The 13,534-nt window shown below is 47.6% G+C and overlaps 1 protein-coding gene across 9 annotated transcripts in view; it reads left to right on the top strand.

Annotated features, from left to right (window-relative positions):
* The first annotated feature begins 430 nt into the window (after positions 1 to 430).
* DOCK3 (dedicator of cytokinesis 3) overlaps positions 431 to 13,534 on the top strand; it is a 192,402-nt gene continuing 179,298 nt past the window's right edge. For all 9 annotated transcript variants that reach the window (XM_042885449.1, XM_042885453.1, XM_042885452.1 and 6 more), the window contains exon 1: positions 431 to 484. In XM_042885449.1, the coding sequence (XP_042741383.1) occupies positions 448 to 484 (37 nt within the window). In that variant the 5' untranslated portion in view covers positions 431 to 447. The remainder of the gene's footprint in view (positions 485 to 13,534) is intronic.

The raw sequence follows: 13,534 nt of genomic DNA, 5'->3' as shown, positions 1-13,534 counted from the left end.
CGCGCGGCTCTCCATCGGCGGGGGGGGCGCGGTAGCGCGAGTCCTTCGGGAGCGGCGGCGGCGGCGGCGACGACGACGACGACGACGACGGCGGTGACAGGAACGGCGGGGCTCGGGGCCGCGGAGCTTGGCGGGGCCGCGCTGGAAGAGCTGCCGGGCCGGCGGCGAGCGCTGAGGTGAAGCGCGGCCGCAGCCGTCTGCGCGCGGGCGGGCGGGAGGGGGGCGACCCCCCCCCCCCCCCCCCCCCCAGCCCCTCTCGGATCCCCCAGACCGGGACCCGCCGGGCGCGGGCAGCCTGAGGCGAGGGCCGCGCTGCGGCGGCCGCGGAGCTGCGCCCCCGCTGAGGGAGGAGGAGGAGCGGCAGCCGCCCCCGTTCCATGAGCGGCGCTCGCCCGCCCCGCTCTGCCCAGGGGACCCGCGGCCGGCGGCCGCCGCAGCGCCAGCAGCATGTGGAGCCCGACCGAGGAGGAGAAATACGGCGTGGGTAGGTGCCGCCGACACCCCACACCTGCCCCCGTCCCCCTTGCGCTGCCCTGCCATCCCCCGGCACCGCCTGCCGCCGTGCCCGGCCTCGGGGCGCCGTCTGCTCCGGGGCCCGATGGCGCCCGCCGGCAGAGAACGCGTCGCTCAGCCCTTCGTCCCCCGAACGCGCCGTTCCCTTTCCTCCGCGCCTTCATCCGCCGCCGTGCTGTTTATGTGGGGCTGGGCTCCGCGGCCGTGGCGTTAGGGGGCGGCAGCGGCGCACCTGCGGCGGGAGCGGGCCGGGGGCTCGGGGCGGGAGATGATGGGCAGGTGATGAGGAGATGGAGACACGGGGACGGCCGCGTTCCGCTGCTGCCGCCGCTCGTAGCGCTCTGCCGGGGCTACGCGCCGATTCCTGAGAGCACCGCCGGTGGCTTTGGTGTTTTTTTTTTTTTTTTTTTAATTGCTAGGGTCGCGAATGCGGTGCGAGGTTTCTGGTAGGCGTGGAAGTGCGGTGCATCGCCAAAGGAAAACGCCCACTTCGTTGATCTTCGTTTTTATTTTGCTTTAGCATGTGTTTTGAAATGGGTTGCGAGATATTTGCTGTATAATAACAATAAAAGTAGGCAGCGTGTGCCTGGTTGGCTTCTGAAACACCTCATTATACTTAGCAATGGTCCATATAGGGTTTTTTAAGTTCCGCCGTGGGTCGTTGGTTTCTGCAAATATGAAAAATACCCTCTGCCTTGCTACAAAGATCCAACCCGTGCTGCTGATGTGGGCTTTGGATGGCCGGCACACACACAGTTAGAAGTCGCAGTGCTGGTGATGCTTAAAGCAAATTCTGAAGGTGCCAGCAGGCAGCAAGAATGCACCGGAATGCTTTAGGTTAGGGTAGCACCCTGTGCAGCATGGATTTGGCTTGGTGTGCCACCCGGCTTCTGTAATATACAGATGATTTCAGAATTTTTGTTTAGAAAAAAACAAACAAACAAACAAAAAAACCCGAGCAATCGAGTGTGGTGTGTGTTAGATGAGAAGCTGTGGGGCAGTATGTAATCACCAGGATTATGTAAAAATTAACAAATTGCATTGCGCTTTGTGTGGCTGTTTGGAGGATGCAAAGTATCTGAAACTTGCTCATATGTGAAGCCCTGGTGCAAAGCCAGCCCTCTTGTCCTGGTGCTAAACTTGCAGGTGTTGTTGCAGTGTATGCTTCATCTTTCATGTCGTGTTGGTTTTCCTCCTTTATGTGGTCGTTTTTCCTAGCTGTGAGATGCTGGCACGGTGGGTTTGGGACTCAGAGGTTTGAGCTGTGCTTGGCCAGTGAGGATGGGTGGGAAATGCCACTCGTGTGGGGAGTTTTGTGCCACAGGTGAGAGCGGTGCTGGGGCCGCACAGGGAGCTCTGTTAGCCCTCACGAGTCGGTTGTGCTGTGCTGCAGAACGTGTAGGTGTCATTTTGTTGGGAGATGCGTTGCCAAAAACATAAAAGGGAAACAAAGTAGATTCTGATATCTTGAAATCTTGCTAATTTAAGTTATTCCTGCTTCACAAACAAAAGAGTGTGTGGTAAAGGAATTTTCTTCGTACAAGTTACTGGTGTAAGCTTATCTCTTGGGCTTTATTAATTTGTTTTTATTCAGCACTGTCCATCCCAAGAAACCCGGTGAGCTTTTTCCCATGTACTCCTCAAGCTCTGATATGTTTCTGATGTGCCTTTGCACTAGGGCAGTGTGTGTCACATCCCTGTTGGGGGGGGAGTATGTGTCCTACTCCTGCAACACAAAGCGCGGCTCTCTGGTGAAATACAGCGGTGTCCCTGGGCAGGCTTGGCTGCCTGCTCTGTGCTTTGGGCACAGCAACTCTGTGCCGTGATGTAGATAATTTGGATGCAGTTCTCTTTATTGAAAGTAACTCTTGCTTTGTGCATTCCTCTCGTTTCACCCTGGGTGACAAATGATGAAATGCATCGACAGTCCATGAAACTGCAGCATTACCCCTTTAACTTCCAATGCTCTGCATGGTCTTATGATGTGAAATACCGATGGGAAAGCCACGAGTCCGTAACATTTATGTAGACTTTTTTCAGGAAGATGCCACGTTTCCCCTCTCAACATGTTGATACAGAAGGGTTTTGTATTCTGCGGTGGCATTCAAAGAGTTTCAGAAGACATTTGTCACATGCTTGCTGGCACCCTTCATAGCGACGCCGACTCGTTACTGCATGAGAATTCATTAAAGTTATTGATGGAACATCAGCAGCTTTCTGGAGTTCCGAAGTTCTTGTGCCTTCAGCTGCAGCTGAGGAAGTCTTGGATGCCTGCAGCTCAGTGCAGCACTGCCTGGCTTGCACACAACTCCTCGCATGCTTTTGCAGCAAAGTTGCTCAAAAATCGCTTGGGATATTCAAAATAAAGAGGTGGAAAAACGGCACTGACGCAGCTGAAGTTCTTCCTCTCTGCTACTGCCTGTAGTCTGCTGCGACTTTCCCTTCAGCTCTTTGTAGCAGTGCTTGTAAGCAGTGCCTGTGCTCCCAGCTTGCATTGGGAACACACATCCGGGGGTTGGCAGCACTCTCCTGTGGGCACTGCTGGGCACAGTCCTTGTACACAGTGCTGCTCAGCACTCCGAGTGGGTTATTGCAGATAACAAACTCTCCAGCCCCCTAGTGTTCGTGTGGTTCTAAAGCAGCCTCTCAAAGCACTAAGCTTCTAAAGCAAATATTCTGTAATAACAATGAATTAAAAGAAAAAGCTAAGCAGGTGAAAGAGATCCCTCTAATAAATAACTGCTATTTAAAGTTTAGCAAATGCTTGTGAGCTGATTAATTAAATTAAGCTGCAAATTTTTGCTGCTTTATATTTGCAAGGAGCACGTTTAGGTGATGATCAAAAACAAGCCCAAACCAAAGATATATGTAGTTGATCCTGTACTTTGTGGCTGGCCATGCTAAACGTGTGGATGCTAAATCACAGGGAAGCAGGAAAACCTGCCTGCATGAACAGCAACTGCTGTTGTTTTGTTCAGAGTTACTGGCTTAAAATCTGTCGATTGCTTTGTTTGCACAAAGTGAGTTTTGTGTATTTATTTTCATTATTTAATTGGTGAGAATAAGAAGTAAGTCTTTAAGCATGAATGCACAAAACAAATGCTTCCCTTGCTGCTAAGAAAGGCTGGAGCATCTCAGTGTCCTAGTTACAGTTCTGTACTGCAGCTTCTGCTTTTTGATTGGTATCTTCATTTTTTTCCCCTGCTGCTATTTGTTGGTTTGCACATCTTGCGACTCATAGAAACGTATGGAAAAGCAAGACTGTAAAACTTAGAAAAGGTCTGCCTTGCCCCCGTGGAGCTCCTGTCATCATGCTCAGTTCTCACCCCCTCACGTGTTAGGCAGTGGGTAGGTGAAGGAGTGCTTTGAGGTGATTGACGTTGCAGCTTCCCTGCATTGCTGAAGCAGTTTATTACATGTTTAAAATGAAAGGTTTCAGAGAGATGGAGAAAAGCCTCTCCAAAATTGGGTAGTTTTCCATGTTTGGTGGAGGGGATCTGGTTGGCCTGGTCTGCTGGGTCAGCCAGCCCATGGTAGGGAGAGGGCTGGGAGGTCCCTTCCAACCCGAGCTGCTCTGTGGTTCTGTGAGTTGACGAGTTGGGAAGCAATATCAGTCACTGCAGCTGGGTTCTGAGTTGTGGGATGTAGATTGTATTTCATCTTTTCTTTACCTTGCTGCCAGCAGCTGTAACAGTCTGGCAGCAGCAGGGACGTGACTAAGGATATTCTTCAGTGATGTGCTTTGGGACCGAAGCCATACAGAGGGATATGCTCATAAACCTCAGAGTAACAGTTATCTGGGAGATGGTGGTAGTAGCTGTGGACTTGCTGATTTGTCTGGAAAACTGGGTGGTCGGTGCGCTGAGTAGTACTGAGTTCCATTATGTTGCCCTGAAGAACGGTTTTTCTTTGTGAACCTGAGAATGAGCAAATGAATTCATCGGTCAGGGGTTATGGAAGAAGTACATAAATGTTATTTGACCAAATGAGAAATGAATCACCCCTTGAAATGCCTCTGGAAAAGAACAGCTCCTGAGGTGTGTGACAGCAGAGACTTCCAGTATAGACAGGAAAGCCTAGCGAGGCTTCATTTAATGGAGCAAGCAGTGCGGTTGCAGTTTGGTACGTCTGTACTTCTGTTACTGAGATAACCTCGGATTGAATATGCTGTTTTGTGGGAAGAGATGAATGTGTCTTGGCTCATTTACCTTAGAAAACAGCAACCAGATGACAGCATAGCTATTTGTGTGAAAAACTGGTCTGCAGAGCTGGATGAGAAGTGACCTAATACTAGTTTGCGATCATCTAAATGCTAGCTGCCCACATTATGCTAGAAGCTTGCCAAGCTTTTCTAGCTACAGGAGAAATAAGGTTGAAAGGAAGGTTTTCAGATAGTGTGTGAAAGCAAGGGATTGGGCACTTATTTTTGCAGTTTATTGTGTGGTTTGTGTGGAATGTTGTGTGCTGCTGCTGTAAGGAGTTGGAGTGTTGCAGTATGGGTTCTAACTTTTGTTGCTTTGATGTTTCTCAGAGTGCTTTGCTCATAGTTACGCTGTGGGGTGTGTTTGGCCAACGCCCTCAGGACTTCTGCTGTTTGCTGGTGGGATGGAAGAAAATAATCAGGCTCGCTTCCTAAGGATGGCAGTCCTCAGGTGTACGAGCTATCTGTCCCCACCTACCAGTATCTCTCCACCAGTGGTGAGCAACGTTTTATGGTGGGAGTTGGCAGTCTCAGACATACGCTTCCTACAGATGTTATGAAAGTTGCTGATGGGATGGGAAAGGAAGAATTTTCTAGTGATTTGCAATACGAGAGCGAATAAGTAGCTGCTGACTTGCTGAGAAGAATAGATAACAAAGTTCTCTCAAGAGTTTTTCTAGTCCAACTTGTTTGTTTTCTGGAGGACATGGAGGGGAGCTATTAGTGCGAGTGTGGAGTGACCAGGAGGCACTTTGTGGGCAGGAATGGGGCTGGGAGAGACTGGCACTGCCTGTCTTTGTCCTGGGGTTGCGTGTGAAAGGGAATGGGAATATAAGTGCCTGTTTGTAGGTGTATAGGCTTTGTGTTTGTCCAAGAAACAAGTTCATTGGTTTACTTCTTTTGTGTAGCTGTGCTCAGGAATAGTCTCAGCGACGTTATTTGCTGGCATTTAAATGCCCACAGAAAGAGGATCTTTGGGAATGAGGAAGGATGGTTCTTCTCCTTATCTTCATGAGTACATGAGATGGACCTACAGCAGTTTTTCTGATTCGGATGTTACTCAGTGGTTTGCAATAGTTCTGGTGGGAAGGAGCTGTAGATGCCCGATGACCTCCAGTCCTTGCTACAATCAGAGTCATATATAGGATTTATATATATATGGGATGAAATGGGAAATCTTCTCAGGTGTGGGCGTGAGAACACTGACGAAGGAATTGAAAGTCTGAAGGCTTATTCAGCTGTTACAGATTTTGCTGCAACTTCTCATGCTTCAGATAAAAATATTGGGTGATTTGTAGGTTGATAAAGCTTGTTTTGCTTTCTCAGTTGCAATTTTCACTGTGTAAGAGGCTGAAGGAAGCATGAAGTAGCATCTTGTTCAAAGGCAGGTGTGCTGATTGCTTTTGTTATGAATCAATTTGAATACCACTACATTTTACTCTTATTCTGTTTCAAAATCTGTGTGCACACTGAGCTTCAAGATAGAGAGATGGAAGACCTCAACCAAGTGACTGATGATAGAATCAAATCTCCCATCAGGTGTTTGGAAACTAAAATCAACTCGGTAATCTGCACTGAGGTCCTGGAAGCATCCCTTAGGCTCTCTGCAACTGTAGTTCCTTCCTCTTAGACCTGTAACCTGTGTTATTTTAAACAGTCTCTAGTCAAAACCCAGTGAAGGCAGTAGGAAGGCTGATAGCTGTGGGCCCAGCAGGCTGAGGGCTTTGGAGCACTGGGCCTTAAGGAGAGCTGTGGCAGGTTGTTCTGCTGTCAGTGATAAACTCATATCAGCACTCTGACACAGAAACAAAGGTTTCTCTAGATCTTGTGATGTAAGTAAGCTTATGCACAGTGTTAGTGTTGGCAGTAGTGGTTAATTTTTTTTTCTAAATTTGCTTTTTTTCTTTTTTAAATGCAAGTCAGTGAGTTAGCCAGCTTATGTCCAGATGATTTTGCCAGCTGTTAATACTCTTCCCCTTTCTGTCTTCTGATCTCATTAATGAAGCCTTGCATACATGTCGGACCCAAAGGAACCGCTGGCTGAGCAGGAGCGGGTTGAATGCAGTAGTGGCTTTTTACAGGCCTGTTCGTGTGCACCCCAACACCCCATCCTTCATGGTGCTGAAGGACATGTGATATGGGCTGCCCTGTCAGGAGATGTGGCACAGGAGAGCACTGCAGATGGGTTAAGTAGGGGCTGCTGGGCACTGCTGGATGTGCTCCTGGCAGCAGGGCCTGGTGCTGGGAGGCTGATGCTGTCTGTTCTGCCTGTGCTCTTCCTCACAGGGGATGCTTGCCTGTGGCAATAGCTGCACGAGGTGGCCTGCCTCACCTCATTGTGTTCTCCTTGGTGTAACTTGGGTGCAGGGCTTTGTCACATGTGTGCAGGGGAGGAGCGCAGGCACAAGTAAGGCAGTGTCAGCCAGCAAGGGGGAAAAATTCCCCCAAAATACACAAATTACTGCAAAAACCACTTAGTTTGCTCTGAAAGTAATGCTGCCTGTGTATTTTCATGGAAACAGCAATAGATACAAAGAGCACAATAACACTGTTAGGTAGAGCACATTCTCAGCTACAAAACAGCATTTTTTAGCTCAGTCACCACCTTCAGTAGATTTGCACGGATGAACAGATTAAGGTGCTCTTCATTTCATGTTGTGACAGCTGTGCATGGCTGACCAGAATGTGCCTTGTCTGTCATGCCACTGTCACCACTGCTGAAACGCACCACCCACCGCCTTCCTGTGCTCACATCGCTGTTTGTTCCGCCAACGTTCAAGTGTCCGGGGCTGTCAGGAGGTGCCATTTTTTGTGCATGGAGGAATTCAGTGACACACCTTTGTTTCGTATGCACTTTCATGTCAGACGCTGTTCTTTTCAGACTGCCCCTCTGCTGCCATCTGTCACATGGCAACAACATATCACAGCATTGGTGGGAAATTCACCCTCTACTGCCATCCCACCAGCATTTGCCTCTGACACTGTGGACCAGCATAATGAAATAGAAGGCATTACTTTCAGAGCAGCCCTCACAGTTAATTGAAAACTGCCATTTGAACTTTGGTGTTGATTTGCTGTGTACCTCACACCCTCGGTTTTGTAAACGGCCTAAAGCTGAATGACTGGCAGCTCAGTTGTTGGTAATCAAGAGCGGCAACAGTGCAGCTTCCCTGCATCTGGTGAAGAGGTTCCCTTCTCTGATGTCCTTCATCACAGCGGCACACAGCAGTGATGTTGGGGGTTTTGTGGTTTTGGGATTCTGCTGGCTGCCATTCAGGTTGCTGGCCTGAAATATTTTTTTTTGTTTGTTTGTTTTTATTAATTTGGTTTTGGTTATAAAATAAATGAATTATTTCAACTTGGGTGGGGGATGCAGTAAGGAAAAAAGAAGATTTTGGTTGTGTGTCAGATGATGTTGGTAGCATTAAATGATGTCCGTTTGCTGGAGTTGAGATGAGAAGAGAGAACGGTTCTGTGAGGAAAGCATCTCCTGCTCTGTCAGGTAAATACATCACTTCCTGGAAGTTTGGTAGGAAACACATGACCAAACTTGAAAGTTTTCATGTGTGACTTGAGAGGTTTCTTAGCAGTGTTGCGGGCCATCTTCAGATCTCCCCAAGTTCTTGTGTTGCAGACTGTGTAGACTATGATATTTCAGCTAGGGCTATCAGCTGGGGTGCAGAAGCTAAATGCACTCTTATCTACCTTCTTTGTCCCACCTTCTCCTGATGGGGAATGTGCAAATAGATTGGAACCACCAAGGTAACTTCATGTGATAGAGTTACTTGGCAGTTAGCCAGCAGGGCTGGCAGTTGTATGGTGTAGTTGGTGTAGAATGGGGGGCTGGGGTGGGCAAGGAGGGCAGGAAGGGGCCTGTTTGTGGCTTCTTGCTTTTTGGGGAGTTGTGGGGAAGGCAGCACTGCCGCTCCTCAGGGCTGCTCAGTGGTAGGCAGGGAGCAGCAGTGACTTACTGTCAGGGACACGAGATGAGTTCTGTTACCACCGGGAGCCAAGTGTTTGAGCAGGCTGCCTGGGGAGGCAGTGCCACCTCTGTTGTCCAGGGCAGCTGGTCCTGAGCTGGTTTCTTGTCGTGTCTCCTGGTGTGCAGCAGCGCACTGGAGCTCTTGCTGGCTCATGCTGTTGGCGAGGAATGGTGCAGAGCAGCACCACAAGGGGTGGGATTCTCCCCTTTGTAGGCTGGCATGAGGCAGCCCTTGTCCCTGCCCTAAGGGGATGAAAAGGAGTTGCCATGTTCTTTCCATGTAGAGGGAATGACGTATGGGTGGGGACTTCTGTTCCCCCTGGAGAGAACGGGGGAGCTGTTAGCTGGGTGTCGACGCATGTGGGAGGGGTGAGCGACCAGGACTGGTGCCTGCAGGGCTGGGAGCTCAAAGTCAGCTCCTTAATATAAGTAAGAAAGTGGACACTGCTGTGGGCTTTTTGTTTCAATCCCACTTCTCGACACCAGAATGTGCAAAACTATTTTAAACAGCTCCTGATTTTTGAGCCTAATCTCTATTTTTGTCTCAGAGGGTGAGGGAAGGATGCTCGCAGTAATTCACTTTGCTAGTTATTGATCACCTTTCTTCTCAGGCATCTGTTTCTTTTTTTGCACAACTATTTTCCTACCATGACTCAGGAGGAGAAGGCGGCGTTGCTAGGCAGCCGCGCGCCCTGCAGTGCCGTGCGATGGCAGCAGGCCTGCCTGCAAGGATGTGCTGCTGCAGGGCTGCGCTGCCAGCGGCTCCTGGCTCCGTGTGCACCACGCAGCATCCTGGCAGCAGCAACTGCTGCCTAGCAACTGCTGGCTGGCCCCGAATACCTTCACTTAATTGTGCTGTAATTTGGGTAATACTCAGTGCCTCGCGTTTAGCAGATTCCCTTCGATTCTGCAGTATTTTTTTCTTCAGGGTTTGCCATAGAAGTTCGTAAAGACCATTAATAAGGTCAAAAAATTCTTTAGCTGTCTTCTAAGGCGAGTCTTTTGTTTAATCCCTTCTCTCCTGTTGTAACGTTTGGATGGCTTTTAATCAGCTTTTGATAATCTTTTTTTGGTGTGTGTGTATTACATTAGTGCCTGGCAGTTCCAATCGGATTAGAGCTCTGTTCTGTTGTGTGTGCGCCAGCATACTGAGATCCCCTCCTGCACACCCTGCGCGTACCTGGGTAGCAGCTTCTTGAGGCTGTAGCTGGGCTCATCCTTTCCCTCGTACTGAACCTCTTTGTGTTGTCCTTCTTACCTCACCAGCAGAGCATTCTGGAAGTGTTTGTTTCTAGTTTTCTCTGTAAATGTACCTGCTGAGTGGGGCCTGATCTTGCATGTAGCTTCGGCTGTCTCAAATTAATTTCTGACAAATAATCAGTCATGCAGATACTAGGAGGGTATATTGTGAGGGTGAAGATGCTCTTCCAGGTATTTGTAGAATGAAATGAGAACATTTTCATCTAAATTGCCCCAGGGTTCTGTTCCCTTGTCAAATTATCATCTGGGTCTGACAGGGGAAGCTCTGTTGCTGCCAGGCTTCATCAAGCTGTTCCTAAAAAAAATCAGTTGTAATGACTTTTAATTTCTGATAAAAATCTGAAGGTCTTTTTTCCTTCATAATCTATTCTTTGGCCTTTTAAACAATCAGGCCTACAGTGTTCTGTTTGCAGGAACAACTCCTCTTTGTAGGCAGAAGGGCTGCAGTTCTGTGAGGCTGTTGCTGGCAGGTTTGGGCTGTAGGGGTCCTTTCCCCCCGCAGGGGGTTGTGCAGCACAGGTGCCTTGCTAGCAGGTGAAGCTAGATGTTGGCCATTGGGTGAGTGTCTTCTTGTCATATTGCTGTGACTGAGAGACTTTTCCCTGTCTACAGTATGCAAGTACAAAGACTCAAATAATTGGAAAATACATTTCTTAGAGGCCAGAGGATTCTGAAATTATAAATGCTGTGGACAGGAAGAACTGAAATTGTTTGCTCTTTCTTTTAATACAAGGCAGAGGCGCTGGGAATGCCGGATCTGAACAAATAGAAGTGTTTTCTATGTGATGCACGGTTGAAGAGTGCAGTCCTGGGGTGATGTGGGTATTAAAGTTGTGGGAAAACATCTGGGTGGGTCTGGAGACATGCTGTTTTATACATGTGTAAATTCTAATGCTAGTGAGAATCTCTGCCTTAGGGAGTCCCAATCCCAATGTTCTCAAGTTGTGCAAAGCTGCATCTTTGTTCTCATGCCTTTCCCTCACCTCCTTGTTCTAGCCTCTGTTAAGGGAAAGGTATTGGGTTTACTGCTCTCCCCTAGTTTATGTGGGGGCTGTATTGTGTGAGCGCTTCATGGGAGAAGATAAAGTTCATCTTATTCATCTGTTAAAACTAGCTTATACTGTTTGATAGTAGATGTTTCCAATACATGTATTCATACTAAAAAAGCTGTTTAGGTAAAAGATACATCCTCAGCATAATCCATAGTCATCTGGAATAATGACATGATCTTCAGGAGCAGTCAATCCTAGAGGCAGTTTCAGAGGTCGGCTTGTATTGACATGACTAGTAATGGTGAGAGCTACCAGTAGTTGAATGTGGTGTTAGAACTGCAGTCTGTCATGTAAGACTGTGTAAGAAATGCTTGAACTCCTTACGTGTGCTGAGAAATAGCCAGAGATCTCCCCTGGTGAGGAAATGCCACGTGGTGTATCTCTTCCTCAGCAACCTTCCTCAAGTTTGGACATGCATTATAAAGCAATAAAAGGGAGTTGGAAGTATTTTCTGATATACTTCTAATCGCGTTAATTAGTGATTTCCAGAGTGACCCACTCTAACATTTTTGAATTAAAGGAATCAAAAACATTTGGGGCGAAGTTTACTATTGCTTTGACAAATGAAGCAAGCAGACAAAAGCCATGTGCAGGCTGTGGCATGGACCACATCCATTGTGAAGCTAATGGCTTTATACTCTTCTACGGGGCCTGTGAAATACGAACAGAAAAATACAAGTGGTTGCTGCTGGTAGTGTGAAATGTTACTTCTGGCATACAGTGGGTATGTTCGAGCAGCAGTGATTTCCACTGTGGAAGAGAACATGTGAGAAATAAAGCAAAGGCAAAAAAAGAAAGTCCAACTTTATGATGAGAAAAACTGAGGTCTGAAGAAGGCAAAGGGAGCAATGGAAGCATGGAAAAAATCTCTTGAACCAGTGTTGTTTCTCATCCCTCATTTAAGTAAATACTTCTGATTTTCACTGTTATGTTTGGGAATGTATGGAGGGAGAAGGCCCTGTTCCCTTATGAAAGCAAACAGTGACTTACTGTGGGCTGAGCTGTATTTTGTGATGTGAACAGTTCATTATGCAACCTCAAAATATTTTTGTAGGCTTTAGCATGATGTGTGGAAACAGGTTGCAAAAGAATAAGAACATAAGAACTGCAGCATGGGCTCAGGGTGCATACCTGTACCAGTACATAGTGCTGCAAAGCAGTTTTACACTTACGCACAGAGAAAACTGCTCTTTGGGAGTGGTGATGCAGTTGGATGGTGCTCAAGCCCACACATGGCTGTGCTGTACTGCACAGCACTGGGGTATTTTCCTTTTTTCCTTTCATCTTCTCCCACTGCTCACATAAAAATGTGGCACAGTTCTCTTACTAACTTTATCATGCAGTTGATGTAATCCGTTTGAGAAGAAAAATGATCTGTGGTAGCATTGAGGCCCAGGTGAGCCTGGGTGGGGAAGCTGGGACATAGAAATTGGATAAGAAGCAATTTCAGAAAGCAAGGTATATTATCAATTGTGCCACCGCAGAAGTGAAAGCAGTTCTGTTGTCTGGCTGGGCAGCAGAGGGTAATAATGAGACATGAAATCTAATGTTTCTCTAACGGTGAATTGTATCCTCTGTCTGCCTTAGTAGTGTTCAGGTAAGGTCACAAATCAGTAACGAGGGACAACAGAAGCTTGATTTGGGTTTCCTTAAGGGCAGTGTGGGAGGGGTCCTGTCAGCCCAGCCAACATTCAGCTCCTGTGGTCTCCCCTTGGCAGTGACCTGCAGTATGTGTTTCCAGTGGAGGAGCAAAGTGTGCTAGGGCCTGGGAAGGCATCCCATTGGCTTCAGTACTCTGGGTCAGGGAGCTGCTGGACCTGAGGTGGCATGCATCCATTAATTTGTCCTGTTTCCTTTTGGTTTTAGAAGATCTTGTTTCTTTTTAACATGCAGTGCCATCTTGTGTGGAGTTTCACAGTTTAACTCTGCCCTGCATTGAATGGTACTTTGTTTAAAGTTCTGAACCCCTTTCAGCCGTTTTGTTTGACATAGCTCTGCTCTTTGTACTGGAAGGGATGGGTGACCTGTTCCCCACTGATGTGTTCAGTGCAACTTAGCAGCTACGCACGACAAGTTCATCCTGCAGCTGCCCCCTACCCCAGTCCATTGTGGCTTTTCCTGCAGAGCAGCCCTGCATAACTGCAGTTTTGGCAAATAAATTAATGTGTTCTGATGTGCTGGCTGAATGCAGTCCTGTGAGCAGCAAAAAACATGGAGCTTTGCCTTCCATTTGATAAGGGAATTTGAGAATAGACTTCAAGAGTGCTGAAAAAATATTCTTTTTTTTTGTTTGTTTGTATATTTGCAGCTCTGTTTTTGGTCAATACCTGCAAATTTTCAAATGGAATGTATGGAGTTGTAATCAGATATTAAACTAAAAAATCTGATCAGTTCTCCAGCTGGACTTTTATTTGCCTCATCTTAGCAGAGATAAATGTCCCTCACTTGCCAATCACACCTCATTCATGTCATTGCTTTTTGGCAGTCCATGCATTTGTGAAGATGAATTATCACAGATGACGTGCA

This window comes from Lagopus leucura, unplaced genomic scaffold (assembly GCF_019238085.1).
Source record: "Lagopus leucura isolate 7727_CA_CO unplaced genomic scaffold, USGS_WTPT01 Super-Scaffold_100050, whole genome shotgun sequence".
NCBI lineage: Eukaryota > Metazoa > Chordata > Aves > Galliformes > Phasianidae > Lagopus > Lagopus leucura.
This window is presented reverse-complemented; position numbering and strand designations above follow the sequence as displayed.